The sequence below is a fragment of the Molossus molossus genome, unplaced genomic scaffold (genome assembly GCF_014108415.1).
Source record: "Molossus molossus isolate mMolMol1 unplaced genomic scaffold, mMolMol1.p scaffold_m16_p_5, whole genome shotgun sequence".
In the NCBI taxonomy this organism is placed as follows: domain Eukaryota; kingdom Metazoa; phylum Chordata; class Mammalia; order Chiroptera; family Molossidae; genus Molossus; species Molossus molossus.
In genome coordinates, this window is record NW_023425388.1 from 76,950,339 (window position 1) to 76,969,987 (window position 19,649).

Genomic DNA, 19,649 nt, shown 5'->3' on the forward strand with positions numbered 1-19,649 from the left:
AAATCTGTGGAATTTACTAACTTCTCTTTACTATTCCAGTTTTTTTCTTGCTTAAATGTTAGGAAACTAAAATGTAGTATAATGGGGAAAATAAAGTATGCATGGGAAAGAAAATATGACAAGAAAAGACATCCTAAGATATATATTAACAGTTGTCATGTTTATGCTGAAAGAAAATATCTACTAAGGTAAGAGGAAGTATTATATAACCTTTACAATTCTATCCTCTTTAAGCCCTTTCTGTTCAGTGCATATCCTGAAGATTTGTCCTGTCCTCTTTGGCTGCAGCTTTGATGAGACTGGCTAGCTTCTTTTGCACAACACTGAGGAGTGTACTGCTTCACACCACTCACACTAAAGCTCATAACAAAAGACAAAACTAAATTGTAGAGTCTGAAAATTTCCTTTGCAAGTTACCCCTTGTATCAGATCTTCGGCAAGTGCCAGCTGGAGTGACCGGGAAATTCTTCTGGTAGCAAAACATGGAGCCTGCAGGTTGGGCATGTCCCCTGCTGCATTAACCAAGGTCTAATGCACTAGGGAGAAAAAAGATTCATGTCAGTCTCAGATTTAGCCTGGCAGAGGTATCTATTATGTACATCAGGATTGTCCACCAACACGTCTGTCAGAAGGTCTTAAAGTCTATCTGGAGGACTGCCAAGCCCACTGCTGCAATCATGGCACCTTCTCTATGTTTTGCTGAGTGATACAGCTGGTGACAGAACGCCTTTCAGCCAGTTTATTCTACTAGGCTCCTTCCCCTAATTCCCATATTCAGGATGATTAGCAGTTCTTCCTAACAAAAAGGTTGTGGAAAGCTGTTATATCTTTTTTCTATTTGCTTACATGTCTTCCTCATTTATAATCCAGAAAATGTCATGACTAAACATACAAAAGTCACCAATACCTGGTATCAAATGCTTACAGTGTTTTGAAGTTAATGATGATGGATATACTTTTCAGATTGTTTTTTCTTTGGTGACAATGGTAGAATTCTTTGGCTATGAACTATCTGTTAAATCAGTTGCTTGAAAATTAATTGTGCAAAAAAATGTTTTACCTGTATGAATAATGGAGAGCCAGGTCAAATGAGAGAGGATTAAGAATAGACACTATATGAAGCCCATTAAATCTAACCCTAAAAAGTAATCTGGATGAATTGCCTGCTTTCTATTCATTGGGTAATGGCAAAGAATAAAATAAATTTTGTGAAACATTTAATTTCTAAACGAATAGGACTTAAAACTTTAAATGGGAAAATCAGGTGGCTAAGTATGTGTCCTGGAAATCTTTTAGGATTAGCCCTTCTGTGTATATCTCTTCATATCAGAGCAGATGCAAAATATAATTCTATAGCAGGTATCACATATCTTTGAAATGATGTTTTAGAAATATGGCTTGAATGAGCTGACTATTGTTCACTTCCCCGAGGAGACTTTTTTGTGTAAGATTCTCTCTTCTGGTGTCAAATTACATCTTTGCAACAGAAGACTTGGGTCTTGAATTGTATATCAATGGCATTTGCACAGCAATAACGCCAGGAGTTGATCTATATGAATGCCAAGAATCACCAAAACATATGCCAGCCTTACATTTTTCTAACATCAAAACTCAACCCTAAACATCATCAAAAGCAAATACCAGAGCCTGGACAAACTACTAAGGTAAGTCTCATGCATTATAATGGTAGAGGCCATATCAATGTGGACAAGGGACACGATGTGTTATTTATAGCACATCATAGTGAAGTGGCACTGTTGCTAAACTGCCACTGAATTGCAATGTTAATCAACATTCTTGCCCGTTCTACTCAAGTGAACCGCCTATTCTCTACCATTTAAGTCCCATCGTTGTCCCCTTCTCTGAGAAAGCACAGTGCAATCCATAGCTAGGTATGGGGAAACAGGTGTACGTATTTCTGTGTGGAACCCTGAAGCCCAGCATTACATCCAGTGAAACTCAAGAAACAGCAGTGGATAATGACACACGCATATGATTTCAAGTAAGGCAGTATAAGTCTTGCTTAGTTGATTAATGGTAAAATATGAAAAGATTAGTTTACCTGAGAGTGGAATTTGTGAGCACAAGGCAAAACTGAGAGGTTTTCTGGAGACAGATTCTCATGACAGATCACACAAGGCTCTTCCTCCTCTTCCTCATCCTCCTAGGGAAAATACACACAAGATGTATTCAGCTCATTTCTTTCTCTCAAACTGAAATGTATTTACAATCAATAGTCTTCGACTCACCAAATTATTGGCTCCTTCCCACGTGATAGGACCTTGTAAACTGAGGGGCCTCCAGGCTGGTTTTTGGGGCTGGGAAGCACTGGACTCTGCTGGAGTATGGCTGGGTGAAACACAACTACCATTTGGCACTGATTTTCCTTGACTCTGAAAAGAATATTATACTGACTTTTTAAGACATGTTTTAAAACAGGAAAAAAACTAATAGAATAGCACAAAATACGGTATAGTGAGAATTAGCAAAAGGGTATAAAGGTCAATCAGATTCATAATAAATCATGAAACAAAATGTTGGCAATATTACTTATATACTGAGAGCCAGGTACAACAAAAATAACTATATATACTCTTTTAATTTATACAATTGTGTGGAGAAAATGTAAAAAAACAAGACCTTCTTTAGAATCATTGAAATTAATCTAGAGTAAATTTCAAAAGGTTTCGTTTATACTACTATGATCAGGAGGTATTTCAAAGACTTCCCCTGCCATTTGTCCAGTTGAAGTTGACTTTTTTTATTGTTAATAAAAGATGGAACACAATTACAGGTTATTGATTTTTCCAAATATGTTATGATTATAATTAAGACAGCTAACTACTAGAGTCGAGGGCCTGAGGGGGTTCAAGATGGAAACTGGATGAGCACAACAATACACAGCACTGAGAAGGGTAAGAGAGATATGGTCCCACTAAGGGGGAAAAAACGTCCTAGCCGCAGTGTCCATGGTCAGTAGGGATCTCAAAGGTAGAGAACTTTTCTTTGAGGAGTGAGGGATTCAAGTTCCATGTCAAGCATCCCAACCCGTAGTATATGCACAAGACAGATGAGCCCCCCAAACAGCTACATTTGAAAAACAATAGGGAATATATCCAGGAAAACTACAGAGCTGCAGGGAAAAGAAATTCCGTCTTAAAGGGCTCATGCACAGAATCATGCAATCTGGAAACCAGTGAAAAATCACCAGGTGAAAAGCACATAGACCAGTGGTGATTTTCAACCTTTTTCACCTCATGGCACACATAAACTACTCAAATTCTACAGCACACCAAAAAATATATGTTTGGCCAATCTGAGTAAAACATAGGTATACTTTATTTTTTTATCTTCACCCAAGGACTTCTTTTCCATTTTTGTTCAGATAGAGTGGGAGGGGGAGAGAGGAGGAAGAAAGAGAGAGAGAGAGAAAAAACATTGTTGTGAAAGGGACACTTCAAGTGGCTGCCTCCTGCATGACCCCAACCAGGGCTGGGGACGAATCGCAACCAAGGCACGTCGTGCCCTTGGCCGAAATCAAATCCGTGACTCATTGGTCCATGGGCCGACGCTCTAATTGCTGAGCCAAACGAGTTAGGGCAAAATAGGCATACTTTTGATTCCTTCACATTGGATGGCTGTTGGGTTGGCTGTTGTCTTTTTTTTTTTAATCCTCACCCGAGGATATTTTTCTATTTATTTTTAGACAGGGAGGGAGGGAGGGAGGGAGGGAGGGAGGGAGGGAGGGAGGGAGGGAGGGAGGGAAAGAGAAAGAGAAAGAGAGAGAAACACATGAATTGGTTACCTCCCACATGATACCAGCCAGGGCCGGGGACTGAACCGCAACCAAGGTACGTGCCCTTGACCAGAATTGAACCCGCGACTCTTTGGTCTGCAGGCCAATGGTCTCACTGCTGAGCTAAACTGCCCAGGGCTGTTATCATTTTTTATCTGACAATCTTAGGGAAAAAGAGGTCACTGGCTCTGACTAAATAGGCAGGTATTGCAAGTGTTAAAAATTCTTGTGGCACATGGGAAAATCGCTGCCCTAGACCATAGTTGAAGGGAACACATTTACTATTCTTGGAATGCCTGCCAAAGAGGCAGGAGGCAGGAGGCAGGAGGCAGGAGGCAGGAGGCAGCAGGAACTCTCCCCAGGGTCTGAATCACTGAATCAGCCATTTTTGCGATCTAGTTCTGCTGGGCTGATGCTGGTACAACTCGGAGACACCATTTTAAAATTCTCCCTCTAGCCTCCTAACACCAGTGGGAACACTATGATGAAAGTCCCACGTACTCTACACCTCAACCCTGCTAAATAGTCAGTCCTGCCCACACAGCGTGCTAGTAGCAGTTGCGGCCAACCACAACAGATGGGTGCATGCAGCCCAACAGGGGACACCCCTGGAGTACCTGGCTCTTGTGGTCAGAGGAGATTTCCCTGCTGGGCCCCACAGGACAACACCTACATAAGGCCACTTCTTCAAGACTGGGAGACCTAGATGATCTACCTAACACACTGAAACAAACACAGAGAATTTGGTAAAATGAGAAAATAGAAAAATATGTTCCTAACTAGAGAACAAAACCTAGAAAAAGAACTAAATGAAATGAAGATAAGAAATGGTCATAGAGATACTCACCAAACATGAGAGAAAAATGAATGAACACAGTGACAACTTCAACAATGAGATAGAAAATATAAGAAAGTACCATTCAGAGCTAAAGACTATAATAATCTGCAATGAGAAATATATGAGGGACTCAACAAATTAGATGGTATAGAAGAATAGATCAGCAATCAAACACTACAGGCCAGATGGGAATGGCACAAACTAATCAAGGTAATGAAAACAAGGATCTGAATCTGGAAGACAAAGTAGTGGAAGTCACCAAAGTTGAAAAAAAACAACAAAAAGAAATTTTTTTTGTAAACAAGAAAAGGAGAATAGTTTAAGGGACCTCTGGGACAATATCAAGCACACTAACATTTGTACGGTAGGGGTCCCAGATGGAGATGAGAAAAAGGGGAAGAAAACTTTGAAGAAATAATAGCTGAAAACTTCCCTAACCCAAGGAAGGAAATACATCCAGGTCAAGGAAGCACAGAGTCCCAAACTAGATGAACCCGAAGAGGTCCACACTCTAAGAAATTATAATCACAATGTCAATTATTTAAGATAAACAGAGAGTAAAAGCAGCAACAGAAAAGCAAGAAGCAACAAGCAAGAAAACGCCCCATAAGATTATCAGCTGATTTTTAAGCATACATTTTGCAAGCCAGTAGGAAAAAAACACAATATACTCTAAGTGCTGAAAGAAAAAAACAAAACAGAAAATGGCGGCTGGGTGAATGGACGCGACACAGACTGTCTCCCAGGACAAAACTGGAATTACAACTAAAACACAGACAAATCGTTGGGAAAAAGGAAATGAAAAGCAGCTTGCAAGGACCAAATAACCAGGGACACTGATTTGATCCTGGAGCTGGAGCCACAAACAGCAGAATACCAACACCCACAGGGAATATTTGGTAGGCTCCAAAGCTCAATGTGATAGCCAAAATGGTGAAACAAAAAACAAATGCCAAAGGGAAGAACAAGAGACCTCTACTGAAGATGAGATAAATGAGGAGCAGTTAAGGAAATTAGCAGAGCTAGAATTCAAAGCCATGATCTTGAGGAAGCTCAACAGCATGAGTAAGGACATGAACACCATGAGTAAAGACATAGAAACATTGAAAATCAACCAATTGGAAATTAAAAACCACCAAGAAGAAATGAAGAATGACATATCAGAAATAAAGAACACATTGGAAGGTCTAAACAGCAGAGTAGAGGAAGCTGAAGACTGGATCAGTGAATTAGAAGACAGGGTAGAAAAAAATCAATCAATCAGAAAACAAAACGGAAAAAACAATTAAAAAACAGAAAGACAGCTTAAGAGAACTGTGAGACAACTAGAAAAGTAATAATATTCGCATCATAGGAGTCCCTGAAGAAGAAGAAAATGAGCAAGGGTTAGAGAACATATTTGAAGAAATAGTGGCAGACAACTTCCGTAATTTGGTGAAGCAAGAAGGCATTCAGGTTCAAGAAGCACATAGAGCTTCGAGTAAGAAGAACCCAAATAGGCCCACACGAAGACACATAGTAATTAAAATGCCAACAATTAAAGACAAAAAGAGAATCCTAAAAGCAGCAAGAGACAAGTACTGTAACAGTTTACCTACAAAGGAACCCCCATAAGGCTCTCAGCTGACTTCTCAACAGAAACACTACAGGCCAGAAGGGAATGGCACAAAGTACTCAATGTCATGAAAAACAAGGATCTGAATCCAAGACTGCTCTACCCAGCAAGGCTGTCATTCAAAATAGAAGGTCAAATAAAGAGTTTCCCAGACAAAAAAAAAAAAAAAAAAAAAAGCTAAGGGAATACATTACCACCAAACCAGCACTGCAAGAAATGTTAAAAGAACTGCAGTAATTAGTAGAAGAAATAGGAAAAAATATATACCCACACTAAACAAAAATGGCAATAAATAACTTCATATCAATAATCACCTTAAATGTAAATGGATTGAATGCTCCCATAAAAAGACACAGAGTAGCTGACTGGATAAGACAGCATGACTCATCTCTTTGTTGTTTACAAGAGATCCACCTCACAACAAAAGACTCACACAGGTTGAAAGTAAAGGGATGGAAAAATCTTCTAAGAAAATGGAAAAAAAAAAAAAGCTGGGGTAGCAATACTCATATCTGATAAAATGGACTTCAAAATGAAGGCCATAAGTAGAGACAAAGAAGTCCACTACATAATATTGAAAAGATCTATCCAAAAGGAAGATATAACCTTGGAAAACATATATGCACCCAATATAGGAATAACAAAATATATTAAAAATCTTCTGGAGGACTTCAAAGCAGAAATTGAGAGCAATAAAATCATAGCAGGGACTTCAACAACCCGCTGACATCACTGGATAGATCCTCTAGATAAAAATTAGCAAGGAATCAGAGACGCTAAATGAAGCACTAGACCATATGGATTTAATAGATATCTACAGAGAATTACACCCCAAAACTACAGAATTCACATTCTTCTCAAGTGTACATGGGACACTCTCTAAGGTAGACCACATGATAGGACACAAACTAAATCTCTACAAGTTCAAGAAGTTGGAAATCATACCAAGCATCATCTCAGATCACAATGGCATTAAACTAGAAATCAATTGCAACAAGAACAAGCAAACACATTTGAAAACATGGAGGCCAAATAGCATGTTATTAAACAATGAATGGGTTACCAAGGGGATCAAAGAAGAAATTAAAAACTTCCTGGAAACCAATGAAAATAAACACACAACACAACAAAATCTATGGGATGCAGCAAAAGCAATTCTGAGAGGGAAGTTCATAGCACTACAGGCCTACCTCAAGAGGCAAGAAAAATTTCTAACAGACTATCTAACCTCACAACTCAAACAACTAGAAAGCAAACAGAAAGAAAACCCCAGAGCAAGTAGAAGGAAGGAAATACAGTGATACCTCGGTTCTCGAACACCTCGGTTTTCGACCAAATGGAGATTTGAGAAACTTTTGTCTCGGAATCCGAACAAATATTTGGAACTCGAACTTCCGAGATGAGCCGAGTTGAGCCGAATGGCATTCATTCGGCCCAGCGTGCCTTGCTTGCGTCATCAGTGTGAGTGCAGAGAGAGAGTCACGCTTTGTGGAGTCACGCTTTCCTATTGGTTTCATTGCTTCGGTTCTCGAACAATTCGGTTCTCGACCGTCCTCCTGGAACGAATTATGTTCGAGAACCGAGGTATCACTGTAGTAAAGATCAGAGCAGAAATAAATGACATGGACACCAAAACAACAAAAGGATCAATGAAACAAAGAGCTGGTTTTTCAAAAACATAAACAAGATTGATGGACCCTTAGCTAGACTCACCAAGAAACAAAGAGAGAGAACCCAAATACACAAAATCAGAAATGAAAGAGAAGTAACAACTGACACCACAGAAATACAAAAGATCATTAACAGCTATTATGAACAATTATATGGCAACAAATATGACAATCTAAGCGAAATGGACAAATTTCTAGAAACACATAGTCTCCCAAAACTGGACTGGGAAGAGATAGAAAACTGGAACAGACCAATAACAACTAAGGAAATTGAACAAATAATCAAGACTCTCCCAGCAAACAAAAGCACAGGCCCAAATGGCTTTACAGGGAGTTTTAACGAACATTCAAAAAAGAACTAACACCCATTCTACTCAAACTATTTCATAATACTCAAGAAGAAGGAAAGCTTCCAAACTCATTTTATGCATAATTCTAATTCCAAAACCAGAAAAAGACACTACAAAGAAAGAAAACTGCAGGCCAATATCCCTGATGAACATAGATGCCAAAATCCTGAACAAAACACTAGCAAATTGGATCAGGCAATACATGAAAAAAATTATTCATCATGATCAACTGGGATTCATCCCAGGGATGCAAGGCTGGTACACTATTCACAAATCAATAAATGTGATACACCACATAAATGAATTAAAGAATAAAAACCACATGATCATATCAATAGATGCTGAAAAAGCATTCCACAAAATCCAGCATCCATTTCTGATAAAAACGCTCAGCAATGTGAGAATAGAGGGATCGTATCTTGACATAATAAAGGCCATATATGAAAAACCTACAGCCAACATCATACTCAATGGGAAGAACCTAAAAACATTTCCCTTAAGAACAGTAACAAGACAAGGATGCCCACTTTCGCCACTCTTATTTAACATAGTACTGGAATCTTAGCCACAGCAATCAGACAGGAAGAAAAAATAAAAGGGATCCAAATTGGAAAGGAGGAAGTGAAACTGTAACTATTTGTAGTTGACATGATATTATACATAGTGAACCCTAAAGACTCCATCAAAAATCTATTAGACTTAATAAATTTGGCAAAAATAGCAGGATACAAAATTAACATCAAGAAATCGATGGCATTCTTATACACCACTGATGAAGTCACAGAAAGAGAAACTGAAAATACAATCCCATTTACTATCGCAGCAAAAAAATTAAGATACTTAGGAATAAACTTAACCAAAGAAGTAAACTACAGGACATTGAAAAAAGAAATAGAGGAAGATATAAAAAAGGGGAAGCACATACCTTGTTCATGGATTGGAAGAATTGACATCATTAATATGTCAATTTACCCAAAGCAATCTATAGATTCAGTACAATCCCCATCAAAATACCAACAACATATTTCACTGAACTAGAACAAATACTTCAAAAGTTCATATGGAACTGAAAAAGACCTCGAATAACCACAGCAATCTTGAAGGACGAAGTAGGTGGGATCATAATACCAGATATCAGGTTATACGACAAAGCTACTGTAATCAAAAGAGCCTGGTACTGGCACAAGAACAGGCACATAGACCAGTGGAACAGAACAGAGAACCCAGAAATGGACCCAAGGCAATATGCTCAATTAATACTTGACAAAGGGGGCGAGAGCATACAGTGGAGTAAAGACAGCCTCTTTAATAAATGGTGTTGCGAAAATTGGACAGCTACATGCAAAAAAATGAAACAAGACCATCAACTTACACCATACACAAAAATAAACTCAAAATGGATAAGAGACTTAAATGTGACCTATGAATCCATAAAAATCTTAGAAGAAAATGTAGGCAACAAAATTTCAGACATCATACACAGCAGAATCTTCACTGATACATCACCTAAAGCAACAGAAACAAAGGAGAAAATGAACACATGGGACTACATCAAACTCAAAAGCTTCTGCACAACAAAAGAAACAACCATCAAAATGGAAAGGCAACCCACTGTATGGGAGAGCATCATTGCCAATGATATATCAGATAAGGGGTTAATTTCCAAAGTTAATATAGAGTGCTCATACAACTCAACAAAAGGAAGACAAAGAACCCAATTAAAAAATGGGCAGAGGAGCTGAATAGACACCTCTCCAAACAGGACATACAAATGGCCAAGAGATATATGAAGAAATGCTCATCATCACTAACCATCAGAGAGATGCAAATTAAAACAACAATGAGGTATCACCTTACACCTGTCAGAATGGCCACCATCAACAAATCATCAAACAAGTGTTGGCGAGGGTGTGGAGAAAAGGGGACTCTAGTACACTGCTGGTGGGAATGCAGACTGGTGCAGCCATTATGGAAAACAATATGGTGTTACCTCAAAAAATTAAAAATTGAATTGCCATTTGACCCAGTGATTCCACTTCTAGGAATATACCATAAGAAGCCTGAAACACCAATCAGAAAGAATATCTGTACCCCCATGTTCATAGCAGCACTATTTACAATAGCTAAGATCTGGAAACAGCTCAAGTGTCCATCAGTAGATGAATGGGTAAAAAAGTGTTGGTACACACACACAATGGAGTACTATGCAACTGTATGAAAGAAAGATCTCTTATCCTTTGAGACAACATGGAGGGACCTGGAAAGTACTGTCCTAAGCAAAACAAGCCAAGGAAAAAATGACAAATACCATATGATCTCATTTATTTGTGGAATATAATGATCATAACAGTCCGAGGAATAGGGTAGACCCAGAGACGTGGAAGTAGGGTACAGACTGACATCCCTTAGAAGAGGACGTGGTGGGGGGAGGGAAGAGATAAACCACAGATCTTATATGCATGTAAACATAACCAATGGACATAGACAACAAAGCAGGGGACAGGGTGGGAGAGATGGGGAGGAGGGTGTCAATGGGGTATAAAAGGAGAAACATCTGTGACAAAAATAAAATAAAGAAACAAAACAGAACAAAACTATATTCAAGAATACTCTACCTAGCAAGGTTACCATTGAGAATTAAAGGAGAGATAAACAGTTTCCCAGAGGAGCTCATGTCACATTTGGCTGTAAAAATCAGCAGGGATTCTGACTGCCAGGGACAGACAAAATTCTGCTAGAAACCCATGCACCCTCTTAAAGGGCCAGCACAGAAAAATTTCATTTGTGGGTACTCACCCTATATTTGGCAGAGGGATTACAGCTCTAAGAAGATTGGAGTCATATAAAGAGAGATTGAATAGTTTGGCTTCAGGGAGCAGGCTAGAGTGACAGCTGCCACTGCCCCTGTGCTGAAACCTTCTCCCACACCACCCACAGACCCCATTTTCCTGGCTAGAGCATTCCCCTCCATATGGCATCGATTGCCTAGGGAAACCCAATGGCCCCACCTTCCTGACTCCGTGTCCTCACCCTGCTAAGCTGGAGACCTGCAGAGGAAGGAGCCAGTTGCAGGTAGACTGCACCTGCTGCATCTTTCTTGAAAGGTTCTCAAGGAGGTCCACGCAATCTCAGGGAGTGTTGGAGATGTATGGGTAAAGACCAAGTCATATGGTTCTGGGGCAAAGCTGTCCTCACTCCACACAAACATACACACCCCAACCCATGCCACTGTCCCTGTGAAGAGCCTTCCTTCCACAAAGCCCAATCCTGTTGTTATAGCCTGATGAACTCTGCTGGCCTCACCCTGATGACTCCTGGAGACCATGCTGCCCCATGACAAAGATGTGCAAGCCCCAGGTGGGTGGCAGCTGAACTTGATATACATTGAGAATTTTACTGAGTGGCCTCAGACCCAACACTGACGTAAAGATTGAATCTGTACCAACCTGGTGAATGCCACTTGCCCGTACCTAGTGACCCAGAACCTGCCTCATGCGACTCATGTACCACCAGAAGTTCTTTCAGTGGCTGAATAAGACAGGCAGTGAAAGGTACAGCCAGATCTCAAGGCGCATTGGGCCTTCTGCTAACCTGCCCTAGACTCAGTTCTGGTGGAAGCTGGCAATGATGCACAGCTTGGCCCTGCAACATGCATCCAGGACCAGCAGAGGCAGCCACCAACTGTAGATCATCTGACAGCTCCTAACATGTAGCCTAGGGCCAATCACTGGAAGGTTCTAACAATGACCAGCATCAGAGTCCCTCCCAAGATGTCCCAGAACCAACACACCCAGTGGCTGGCTTCAAATCACATCAAAGCATGACTTCATTAGCTACACAAGCAGCACACTCAAATGGAGTTCTCAACTGGTGCCAGACCATTTTGGAACAAATTCTGCTTCATGGGGTCAGGCCCCCATATAGTAAGCTCCTCCACTGTGGTCAATCCTCAGTCAGCCAGGCTGAGGGTCAACCCCATCCACAGATAGACAAACAGCAATCAAGACTCAGTTACAATAGGAGGGCTAACATATAACCCACACAAGGGACATCCTTGGAGCACCTCACATAGGTGATCAGGGAGACTGCACAACTGAGTCCCACAGAACACCTACTACGTTAGGCCACCCTATTGAAAATGGGAAATAAGACAGATCTACTTAATACACAGAAAAAAATATAGAGAGGCAGTCAAAATGGGGAGAAAAAGAAACATGCCCTAAATCAAAGAACAGGACAAAATCACCAGAAAAAGAACTAAATAAAATTGAGGCAAGCAATCTACTAGATATGAAGTTCAAAATAAGGGTTATTAAGGAGGCTTTCAACAGTACAAAAAAGGACACAAACAATAAAAAAAAAATCAGAAATAAGTACTACAATGTTTAAAATGGGGCATACAATAGAAATCAACATGTTTAAATGAAGCAGAGGATTGATTCAGTGATTTAAAAGAAAAGGTAACAGAAAACACCCAATCAGAGCAACAAAAAGAACAAAAAATTTAAATGAGGATCATTTAAGGAATCTTTGAGAAAACATAAAGCATGACAATATCCACATCAAAGAAGTACCAGAAGGAGATGAGAGAGAGCAAGGGATCAAGAATCTGTATGAAAAAATAATGATTGAAAACTTCCCTAAACTGGAAAAAAGGTAGACAAGTCCAGGGAGCACATAGAGTCCCATACAAGATGAACCCAAAGAGGCCCACACCAAGACACATCATAATTAAAATGAAAAAGGTTAAAGACAAGGAAAGAATCTTAAAAGCGGCAGAAAAAAACAGTTAATTACCTACAAATAAGATTCCATAAAACAGTCATCTGATTTCTCAACAGAAACATTTCAGGCCAGAAGGGATTAGCACAAACTATTCAAAATGATGAAAAGGAAGGACCTACAAACAAGACTACTCTTCCCAGCACGGCTATTATTTAAAATTGAAGAAGAAATGAAGAGCTTCCAAGACAAAAAAAAAAGCTAAAGGAGCTGATCACCATAAAACCAGTATTATAAGAAATGTTAAAGAAACTTTTTAAAGAGCAAGAAAAAAAAAAAAAAAAGGAGGAACACAAATAATGTAATAAAACATCAATAAATATGTACCTATCAATAATCACTTTAAATGTAAAAAGATTAAATGCTCTAATCAAAAGGCATAGGGTACCTGAACAGATAAGAAAACAAGACCCATATATGTGTGTTCTACAAGAAACACATTTCAGATAAAAAGATACAAACAGACTGAAAGTAAGAGGATGAAAAAATGTTTCATAAAAATGTAAATGAAAAAAAGCTGGGGTAGCAATACTTATTTCAAACAAAACAGTCTCTAAAACAAAGGCTATAATAAGAATCAAAGGACATTACATAATGATAAAGGGATCAATCCAACAAGAAGATATAACCCTTGTAAACATGTACACATTTAACAAAGGACCACCTAAATATATAAAGAAAATCTTAATGGACATAAAGGGAGAAAGCAACAGTAATACAGTAACAGTATTATACAGTAACACCCCATCAACAAGGAACTATTGCCCTTAAATGACATACTAGATCAGTTGGGCTTAAATGATATTTTCAGAACATTTCACCTCAAAGAAGCAGAATATACATTCTTTTCAAGTGCAAAGAGAACATTTTCCAGAATAGATCACATGTTAGGCCAAAACAAGTCTCAATACATTTCAAAAGAATGAATCATATATCAAGCATCTTCTCTGACCATAGTTGGTATGGAACTAAAAATCAATTATACCCAAAAAACTGGCAAGCACACAAAAACATAGAAGTCAAATAACATGTTACTAAAGAATAAACAGGCTAACAATGAGTCATGAAATTTACAAAAAAAAAAAAGCCTTGAGACAAATGAAAATGAAAATCTATGAGACACAGCAAAATCAGTCCTAAAATTAAAATTCTTAACAATATAGCCCTACCTCAAGAAACAATAAAAATCTCAAAACAGTTTAAATTATACCTAAAGGAACTAGAAAAAGAACTGATAAAGCCCAAAATGAGTTGTAGGAGGAAATAACAAAGATTAGAATGGAAATAAATGTAATAATACCTAAATATATATATATATAAAAGATCAATGAATCCAAGAGCTGATTCTTTGAAAAAAAATAAACAGAACTGATAAACCTTTAACAAGACTCATCAACAATAACAACAAAAGAGAGAGAAAGAGAAAGAGAGAGAGAAGCCAATTTAATAAAATCAGAAATACAAAGAATTAGAAGAAAATATTGTGAACAACTACATGCCAACATTTTGGACAATCTGGAAGAAATGGATAAATTCTTAAAATATGCAATCTTACTAGACTGTATCAAGAAGAAACAGAAAATCTGAACAGACCAATTACAACCAATGACATTAAAGGAGCAATCAAAGCACTCCCATAAAACAAAAATCCTGGACTAGATGACTTCACAGGTAAATTTTACAAAACATTCAAGAAGAACTAACACCTGACTTTCTCAAATTATTCCCAAAAATTCAAGAAGAGAGAAGACTCCTCAGCCCATTTTATGCAGCCAGCATTATCCTAATTTCAAAAGCAGATAAAGACACTACAAAGTAAGAAAACTATAGGCCAATATCCCAGATGACCATAGATGTAAAAATCCTCAACAAAATATTAGCAAACTGAATTCTCCAATACATTAGAAAAATTATACACCATGATCAAGTGGGATTTATTCCTGAGATGAATGCAAGGTCAGTATAATATGTGCAAATCAATTAACGGAATATACCACATTAACCAAATAAAGGGTAAAAATATGATCATATCAATAGATGCAGAAAAAGCATTTGACAAAACTCCGCTCTGATTTATTATAAAATATCTGAGCAAAGTGGGAATACAGGGAACATCTCAACATAATAAGGGCCATATATGACAAACCCACAGCTAATATCATACTCAACAGAGAACAACTAAAAGGTGTTTCCCTTAAAATCCAGAATAAAACAGGGATGTCCACTTTGACGACTCTTATTCAGCACAATATTCTAAGTCCTAGCCATAGCAATAAGACAAGAAAAAGACATCCAAAATGAAAAAGACGTAATTATTTGCAGATGATACTGTATATAAAGAACCCTAAAGATTCCACCAAAAAACTACTAGAAATGATAAGCAAATTCAGTAAAGGAGCAGAATAAAAAATAAATATTCATAAATTGGCTTCATTTCTATACATGAATGAACTATCAGAAGGAAAAATCAGAAAAAAATCCATTTACAATTGCATCAAAAAAAAAAAGTACTGCCCTGGCCAGTTTGGCTCAGCGGTTAGAGTGTCCACCTGCGGACCTGACTTCGGCTCCCGCTAAGGGCACGTACCTCAGTTGCAGTTTGTCTCCAACCCTGATTGGGGTCATGTGGGTGGTGACCACTTGATGTGTCTCTCTCACATCGATGTTTCTCTCTCTCTCTTCCTCCCTCTCTCCCTCCTGCTCTATCTGAAGATAAATGCAAAAATGTCCTCGGGTGAGGATGACAAAAAAATACATACATATATATATATCACCTAGGAATAAATTTAACCAAGGAGGTAAAAGACCTGTACTTGGAAAATTATAAGACACTGAAGAAATAAACTGAAGAAGAAACAAGTAAATGGACATATATACCATGCTCATGGGCAGGAAGAATTAAAATCATTAAAATGTCTAGTATACCCAAAGCAATCTATATATTCAACATAATTCCTCTCAAAATACCCATGGCATGTTTTAAATAAGTAGAATAAATAATCCCAAAATGTATATGGACTCATAAAAGTCCCAGAATAACCATCGCAATCTTGAGGAAGAAGAATAAAGTTGGAGGTATCACGTTACCTAATATCAAACTATAGTTCAATGCTATAATACTCAAAACAGCATCATACTGGCATAAAAACACATCTAGATCAATGGAACAGACTAGGGAGCCCAGAAGTAAACCCACACCTATTTAATATATGACAAAAGAGGCAAGAACATACAAAGGGGTAAAGACAATCTATTCAATAAATAGTGTTGGTAAAATTGAACATATGAATACAAAAAATATTAAACTAGACCACTTTGTTACACCAGATACAAGAAAAAACTCAAAGTGGATTAAATACTTAAATATAGCACTCAAAACTACAAAACTCCTAGAAGAAAACATAGGCAGTAAAAATCTCTGACATTTCTCTTAGCAATATTTATTTCTGATATATCTCCTCAGGCAAGGAAATCAATAGAAAAAATAAACAAATGAAACTACATACAACTAAAAAGTGTTTGCACAGCAAAGAATAGCATCAACAAAATGAAAAGAAACCCACTGAATGGAAGATGTTCACCAATAATACATATTGCATAAGGGATTAATATATAAAATTTATAAGAAAATCATATAACTCAACACCAAAAAAAATAAGTAATCCAATTATGACTGAGAAAGGATCTGAATAGACACTTCTCCAAAGATATACAGATGACCAATAGATATATAAAAAGATGCTCCAAGTTATTAATCACCAGAAAAATGCAAATGAAAACCATGATGAATAATATCACCTCACACCTGTCAGAATGGCTATCATCAATAAATTAACAAACAACAAGTGTTAGCGAGGATGTGGAGAAAAAGGAACCTTCATGTACTGTTGGTGTAATGCACTATAAAAAACATTATGGAGTTTCTTCAAACAAAAATGGAATTGCCTTATGACCCAGTAATTCCACTTCAGGGGATTTATCCAAAGAAACCCAAAACACTAATTCAAAAGAATACATGCACCCCTATGTTCATTGCAGCATTATTTACAAGAGCCAAGATACAGAAGCAAACTAAGTGTCTACTGACACATAAATGGATAAAGTTCACACACACACACACACACACACACACACACACACACACACACAGAAAGACAATGGAATATTAGTTATAAAAAAGAATGACATCTTGCCATTTGCATTTAAGAGCACATGGATGTTTTACTAAGTGAAACAAGTATGACAGATAAAGGCAAATATTGTATTATTTCACTTAAATCTGGTATCTAAAATGCAATATAAACAAAGAAACAAAACAGATTCATAGATACAAAAAACAAACTGATGGTTGCTGAGGGAAGCAGGGTGAAATGAGCAAAATAAAGGGGATTAGAGGTACAAATTTCCAGTTATATATGAGTTATGGGGATGTAATATACAGGTTATAAAATATAGTCAATAATATTGCAATAATTTTGTATGGTAACAGATGGTTACTAGACTTAATGTGGTGATCATTTTATAAAGTATTTAAATGTTATACACCTGTAACTAATATAATATTGTAAGTCAACTGTACTTCATAGAAGGCCTTTAGTTTAAGATGTAGAGCAGAAGTAAAAACAACTTTGAATTTAAGACTCCCACCTTCATATTTTTAACAATATGTTAAAGTCACCTAAACTACATGACAGTAAAGTACCTCCCAAAAAGTGACCTCAATGATATTCAAAGAGACTTATTACACAGAAATGTGTTTCTTCTAATGAGCACTGGGAGGGACAGCAGAGATGCATTATAGAGAGACATGAGAAAACTATTGTGGGTGACAGATATACTCCTTACCTTGATTGAAGTGATGATTTTATGAGTATATACATATGTCAAAATTTATCATACCGTATACTTTAAATATGTGTAGTTTGTCATATTTCAAGTATGCCTCAATAATGATATAAATTTATATATATCAAAACAACCATTGAACTACTGTAGTTAAGGGCAGAGAAAAATAGGTTCTCTAGCTTTTTTACCTGAGATCTCTTGGGATCAATAAATTGAGAAATCTTGTAAACAATTTCATCAAATGTTAGTTCAGATAAGGACTTCCCATGAGCATCCTTCAACTTTAGTAAGAAATCTGTAAGCTCCTTTCTGGAATAGATAAGAGAAAAAGCAGTGGTGATTTTCCCTACTGCCTTGAGGATGTGCTCCCCAAACAAGATATAAAATCCTATTGTGTGATAGATATTTATCATATAGACATGACCCTTTATATCTCCCATCTAAAAAGGTGATCACAGGTCAATCTGCATTTATCTTAAACCAAAATGAAAAGCCCTAATGTTTTATTAAGATACTAAATATATTCATGAGTGATAAAATTTAGTATTTATTTTCTTTCAAAAAGATATTTGAACTGTTTTTGAAAGCTCACTGTGTGAAATTTGTTTCTCTACTTATTTATGTACTGAGCTCTTTATGTCCCATCTCTCAATGCTCTCTTACTAGGACAAAATACTCCTTTTTAACTATGTTACCATTGGTCTTTCTCTCCTTTATCACTCTTAACAGTTTTACTTTTGTAAAACTCAGACACAGAAAACAAATATTAAACAGAACAGGAAAGAAAAGGTTAAAAGACAAATTAAATTTTTTAAAAACCTACGAAGATTTTAATTGATAGGGTCTTTTTCAATTCTCATGGTCCATTGACCCAAAGCCTGTACATACATTTTGGTACAATAGTAATAATTGTAACAGAGTTCTATTTTCATTATCTACTCATGATGATATTTATAAAACCATAGTCCATCCTGGAGTATAACAGTACATATATTAAATAAAAGGACTGGTCTTCAAATAAAAATATTTCCTTGGATACAAGAGTAAAGATAAAAGAAACTTCATTTCTCAAGGAATGGAATTATCTTTCTACTAATGTCAGAATTGTGAAAAGAACAGTAAAGTTACGATTTCTTATAATTTCTTGTGTTGCCTAATAAACCATGACCCTCAATAAAATTAAGAAAATAGGAAGGTGAAACCTAATCATGTTTGGGTTATAAGGCACACTATCACCTTAAAATTCACTTTGGAAATAGGTTATTAAGATAATTATTGCAGCTGATGGCATTAAAATTGGGTAAGTTTACAACTAGTTGCACTTTCAGTCAATGAGCACAGCTGAATTTAAAAATGCATCTTGTTACTTAACACTAGTAACTTCAGTGAAGAGGTTTAGCATTTATACTGAACACAATCCCTTCTTGACACATTTCATTTTCCTTACCAAGACTGTGGTAAGGAAATGTGTGTGTGTGTGTGTTTCTCTGAAATATTTCATTGCTGTAATTATGGCTATGGACTGTAGATGATCTGCAATCACCACTAAATATAAACTAAGGCACCACAATATAAACTAAGGTACCTGGTCTGTTGTGGAAAGGCAGTTTTCAGTCTGTCTGTAATCCTCTCCCAATGCATCATGGGGGGATCACTGCCCAGACCTGCACTGGGATGCACAGCCTCTCCCACAGGTGCCGGCACAGTCCAGGCTATGCCAGTCATCTGTAAAGAACACAGAGTAATAACCCAT

General features: G+C 37.3%; 1 protein-coding gene across 11 annotated transcripts in view; it reads right to left on the reverse strand.

The window, feature by feature from the left end:
* Positions 1-206: 206 nt before the first annotated feature.
* The window catches only part of DZIP3 (DAZ interacting zinc finger protein 3), a 115,127-nt gene continuing 95,684 nt past the window's right edge, over positions 207-19,649 (reverse strand). For 7 of the 11 annotated variants that reach the window (XM_036242258.1, XM_036242260.1, XM_036242263.1 and 4 more), the window contains 5 exons: positions 19,482-19,621; positions 18,085-18,205; positions 2,250-2,393; positions 2,063-2,164; positions 215-536 (listed from right to left, as the gene is read on the reverse strand). In XM_036242258.1, the coding sequence (XP_036098151.1) occupies positions 426-536; positions 2,063-2,164; positions 2,250-2,393; positions 18,085-18,205; positions 19,482-19,621 (618 nt within the window). In that variant the 3' untranslated portion in view covers positions 215-425. Of the gene's footprint in view, positions 537-2,062; positions 2,165-2,249; positions 2,394-7,795; positions 7,840-18,084; positions 18,206-19,481; positions 19,622-19,649 lie in introns of those variants that run through there. The other 4 variants (XM_036242264.1, XM_036242266.1, XM_036242265.1 and 1 more) reach the window with 4 other exon arrangements.